Genomic DNA, 5,600 nt, shown 5'->3' on the forward strand with positions numbered 1-5,600 from the left:
ATGCGTGTGCTCGCCACCTTCGTCATGGCGATGGTCCTTCTTCTCGCTGCCAGCAGCGCTGTTCTGACAGCGACGACCCCGGACAAGTTGGCGAAGCTAATGTCTACAGACTTGATCGAGAATCGTCAGCGTGATGGCGTTCGCTTCCTGCGAAATCAAGAAGGTGCTGAATTGGACGACGAAGAGCGAATCAGTATCAAGAATATTGGGAACTTTTTGAAGAGGATTTTCTCAAAAGAGGCCAGGAAGAAACACTATCTGAATAAGTTCAAGCAAGCCGATATAGAGAGCAATCTCCCAAACCTCGCGAAAAAAGGTGGCCCCAACAGACTGAACGACGCTCTACAAAAACTAAAAAAGACTGGCATCTCCGAAGAGCAGCTTAAGGAGCTCGAATCTGCGGCGAAAGGCTATTCAAAGGAGTGGTTTCGCAAATTTGGCAAGCTCGATCCTGTCAGAGCCTGAAGCAAGCGTCTTAAAGAGAAGGTTTTTAAAGAGAAGGTTGCTTCTACCCGATAGTTTTAACTGCCATTACCATCCAAACGGACGATTGAGGTTTTCTTGTTGTACAGTTGATCCCATACTCGCCTTTTGGTAAGGCTTTTCTTTTTATCTATGCAGGTTGGTATTTGGATAGAACAGAATCTGCCCAAACCAAAATTTATTAATTCTCTAAAAATCAAAATACTGTGCTATCATTATCTATTTCTTCATCAAATTTTTCTTACCGGTATTTACATATACTCCAATGGCGTTTCAGCAGTCTTTTTTTTTCTTCGCTTAAAGCTCGCTTCACTTCAGGATCTGACGCTCCGCCACGAGGCTGCGGTAGTACAATGTTCCACACCGCGGACAGGGATCGTTTATTAATCATGGGGAAATGCTACGTGAAAAACAAACTGGTACATGTATTTCCAGCTACGCCGAAGACGAACTAGTTTGCTATCTTATCCGCAATTTGTAGTCTGCCGTGGGGATATACTTAGCTAGCCGAGCGGCGCCGCTACGCGGCGGTAGTTTTAGTTGCGCCCTACTCGGTAAGGCCTTTTTAGCCCCCCGCTTCGCTGCGGCGGGACTATTTTACTAATAAATAAGCCTAAACGGATTTTTCATTTTTATTACATGTAATCGGATGGGCTACTAAGCACGTTGTTTATCAGTATCTACAATTAAAGGTAGAAAATGTCGTTAGTTAGAAGTAAAACAAATTAAATAGCCATGTTGATAAAACAGATTTGTTAAATACTGAGCTCCAAGTAAGTTGCGCAATATTTCTACAAAATTGTGAGCGTCCACCATGTTGTTTGAGACACTATCACGGAAATACTAAGCTCCAAGAGCCTCCACCATGTTGTTTGCGACACTATTACGGAAATACTGAGCTCCGAGTAGTTTGCGCAATATTTATACAAATTCTGAGCCTCCTCCATGTTGTTTGCAACACTATTACGAAACAATGATTATTCTGGTCAAATGTGATGATAAGCAGCTACGAAATAACTAAGTAGCTTACTAAATATAAATGTATTCTGTTTTTACAACATAGAATCAAACGCTATGTAAGATACTGTATGCAAGTGTTGTTGTTGTTTTGTTGTTGTTGAATTAGAGCTATATACGACGATCTTGTCGGCAATTTCGCTCTTCTCAACATACCGGTAAAATGAGGCGATACACGTTACTGTACTACGCTCAGGGGTTAATAGCATCGGCACTTTGGGCAATACTTATGATCCTGATACAGTTTAAAAAGCGGTGAAACCAATATCCGATGATTCTGATACGCTGACGCTGGCGTATCAGTAACGTATCAATATCATATCAATAATGTGATATTCAGATGAGTCGCTACTTGCTGTCTACCTCAGTTTGCTTTTGCAAGCTCCGGTACTCTCTCCAGTTCGCTTTCATCAGGCAAAGCATCTCTGCCCGGTCCTCATCCAAACGGGTACGCAAATCGTTCACAACGTACCCACTTAAGCTAAAGAAGCGCTCCTGAATTGCAGTTGACAGATCCTTGCTAGGACGGCAATTCCAGGAAACAGGAGTTGTCCAGACTCTTTAAACCATGCTAGTATATCCACGTTCCGATACAAGTCTAGTAAATTGTACTTGCCTGTTTGGGATGTTGAACACGGCCACGAGACATTCAAGCTCTTCCATTCGTTCCACGCGTTCATCGCTTGGGCGGATAGGTCAGCCTGGAAATCAGACATTTCCACGTTTTGAGCCGGGGCGTCGATCTCTAGTAAGGCACCCAGTGCAGTGTCAATGAGATCAGAGCTGCTTTGAGAAATCCCCGACGGCAAAGGCTCCTCACCCTTACACTCCTCGTCTGCTGCTTGCCTTGCTAACAATTTCTGATAAATGAGAGCATGCTCAAATTGAAGTTCGGTCTCGGCTTGTGCAAGAACTGATGAATCACTGACAATACTATGTGCTTTTCCTTTAATCCGCGGATCCAGAAGTAAAGCTTTTATGTCGTTGAGATCCTCAACTGGAAACCGAAGAGCGAGTTGCTCACGAAGTCGGTCGCGACAACGTTTGCCATCCCAAGAAAACTCGGATATAGACTTTGGTGCTCGCGCGGTGTTGAACAATGTCCCATTGCCTTTGGCCCCAGGCGAATCGAGAAACTAAACACATTAACTGTAAGGGATTCACCAGCCAAAACCAACATTTGGCGAAAAAGTAGGACGTACGCAGCTTGCCACGCCCTGCTTTTGCACCTCGCCCAGACTAAACTGTGCGAGTTGGTTAGTCAGCCCTTCCATCTCGGTAATAAGCGTCCAATCATCCTTGGAAATGCTTGACCATACAGCCGTCTCACTGTCTAGCGCTTCTTCAAAGTACTGAGCAAAGGCATAGTGATTTAGTACACTGCGACGCATTAGCGTTACAGCATATCCAACTCGTGTCTTCGAATCAACTTCAATATTGACAGCTGGAAGGCTAACGGCCTTCTTTATCTGCTTGAGTTTAGTGATTCTTTGAGGAGTGTTGAAAAACGTTGCCAAATCACGAAGCTTCTGAATAACTTTCAGACCATTTCGGAACTCCCCTCCCGGTGTTATGATACTCTGACCACGATTTCGTGTGTTTTCTTTCAGACCGAGAGCATACAACAGACACAAACTTAATAAGTGCATTAAACAATCCACTTGATCCGTACTATTGAAATGGTCGGATACGTTTCGAGCGCTATCCGTCGTATCACTTACTGTGAATCGAACGTACCGGTCCACATCAATGTTGTAGCGGTCTTGCATTCGTGCTTTAATAAGATCAGCAACAGTACCAGCAGCGTGGCCGTGCGGGTTTGGCATCGCCAAGAGCGAAAGTGTGACCAAGCGCCACTCTGAATCCACGAATACGACAGTCACACCAATTATATTCATGTTCGATGCATTGGTCCACAGATCGTGCAACATCGTGATAAATGGCTGCTCTTTTGCTTTTGAAAACTCTCGGCTCAGTGTATCAGACACCAATTTGATAAGCAAGTGCCATTCTGCTTTAGCAAATTCGTAAAAAGTATCTCGAGCAGAGGTCAATAACGCAGGTTGGTGCGCCAACGCCGAAAAAGTTGCAAAAGCTCAGGGTTTTGGAGTACCGTGTGAGGCAACCCAGAAGAAAGTAGCCATCTAGTCGACAAAATCTTCATTTGGTCAGCATTAATGGCAATTGCCTCGTGAATTGTGCGCTGCTTCTTTTGGTTTGGCTGTTTTCCCTGTTCACCCGAAGCTCCACTATCATATGTCTGAATACGTTTAGCCACATCACTGGTCTTTCTCCGCTTAGTCTCCAATGTGAATGAGTGCTCCTTGTGAGTCCCCCACATGTGTTTTCTAGCGTTGGAAGATGTAGTTGGTCGCATTAGAAAGTTCCTCCACGTTGATGCGGTTGGTCGGAGCTTTTGTGTTCATCACAGCAGACTATACAAATGTGCGTGTACGGTCTTGTGGGCTCTTTTGATCCTGGTATGGGCTGGGATAGCTTGTGGATGAATCTCCATACCGGATTGAACATGTTCTGGCAACAATGCTTGACTACCCGAGGTATACCATGCTCGTCCACACCCTCTTCATCCGTCTGTGCCGTTGCTGAGGCAGTCTGCGTCGTTCCTGTGGGGTTTTCTGCCATCGTTTGCGGCGTCTTTGTTGTAAGCTGTCGGGGGTTGCAGATCTAAATACAAAACCAGAAACTGACTGGATACGTGAGTATAGTATCGTCAAAGATCAATATATTTGTGGAGAAGGATCAGTGATCTTGATCCCAATGATCGAGCGGTATCACGTGATACTGATACGAGTATCATGCGAATACGGTATCCATGGTATCAGGTATATCACCATTTGCTATTAACCCCTGCCCTTGACCCTGTCGAAAGTTGATCAAATCCCTTGACCCTGACGAAAGCTGATCAAATCTGAAGTGACTTGAAATTGTTTTCATGCACAAGTCCTTCTACATACATTTCTAAATATACAGATAATTGTATTATCTTTACTACTCTACATAATCTACGCGTTCGTCGTTAAGGTGTCTGCACTTCCTCCAAGTTCCACAGGGACAGGGAGATCTAGTGGCTCAGGAGCTCGACGTTGCCGTTTCTTCGCTCGGGACTTTGACATATCCTCAATTCGGTTGACATAGCGTTTCGACAGAGTTTGGATTATGCCGACAAATGATGGTAGAGAAGGGTGTGGAGCTGTTAGCTCCGCGTTTATCTCGCGGTTAAAACGCTCTAAAGGATTACCAGTACGACTTACCATAGCAGCATCCACCTCATGAGCATTCCAAACACTAGGTGTGTATGTCTTCAGCCACGTTGTACGAAAATACGACCAAAACCGCTTCCACAACACATCCGAATACCGAATGCTCTTGGCCACACACGTGTCTCTTATCTTGCCTTTCACAAAGTTGATGCCTTCGTCTTTGATCTTCTCGTGCGGAATGACAGTCAGCATATCCAGACAGCCCTTACTCATTGCAATGAGGACCTCACTTTCAGGGAGGCTTAGTGCCTTCATCTTCCTTCGGCAGGCCTGCTTAAAATGAAGGTAGCAGCCGACGATATCTGCATCTGGAAATTGAACTTGTGCTGCCTTTTGCAATCCAACCTCAAAGTCGCAGACCACCATGCTCGGCTCGATTTTGTCGTCTGCAGCGACATTGACAGCCTCCATCAAATGCCAGTACGTATCTTGGGTCTTTGACGTGCACAATGTATAAAATACAGGGACGAATAGGTCCGTTGCATTATCAAAAACCATCATTACCACGCACTGGTAGAATGGGCGCGGGACGCACCTGAATGTCCCGTCGAGAAACAACGTAGTCTGTTTGTACTTCAGTAGCTTGATCAGATCAGGATGAGCCCAACTGACTAAGCGCTCTAGTGTTGTTCCATTCATATAGGACCTGTAAAATTGAAAGAATGGCTGTGCGGTCCCCGATACCAGTGACAGCGGCGGAACCTCCACAATACCATGCAAATCTGCACCAAAGTGAGCACGTCTCGCTCGGTGAACTCGCTGGAGGACTTGCTCACGTGTAAGTCCGAATTGCACCAGTGATACTTCCTCAGGGTAGAA

At 45.2% G+C, this 5,600-nt stretch overlaps 2 protein-coding genes across 2 annotated transcripts; one reads left to right on the top strand and one right to left on the bottom strand.

Annotated features, from left to right (window-relative positions):
• PITG_18880 (secreted RxLR effector peptide protein, putative) lies at positions 1-465 on the top strand (the record flags this gene model as incomplete). The annotated part of the gene is made up of 1 exon (XM_002997111.1): positions 1-465. One exon carries the CDS (start codon positions 1-3, stop codon positions 463-465), a length of 465 nt encoding a protein of 154 aa, XP_002997157.1.
• Positions 466-2,660: 2,195 nt separating this feature from the next.
• On the bottom strand, positions 2,661-3,149 carry PITG_18881 (uncharacterized protein; the record flags this gene model as incomplete). Its single annotated transcript, XM_002997112.1, has 2 exons — positions 2,661-2,944; positions 3,023-3,149. 2 exons carry the CDS (start codon positions 3,147-3,149, stop codon positions 2,661-2,663), a joined length of 411 nt encoding a protein of 136 aa, XP_002997158.1.
• Between the last annotated feature and the right edge of the window lie 2,451 nt (positions 3,150-5,600).

This window comes from Phytophthora infestans, genomic scaffold, assembly GCF_000142945.1.
Source record: "Phytophthora infestans T30-4 supercont1.86 genomic scaffold, whole genome shotgun sequence".
NCBI lineage: Eukaryota > Oomycota > Peronosporomycetes > Peronosporales > Peronosporaceae > Phytophthora > Phytophthora infestans.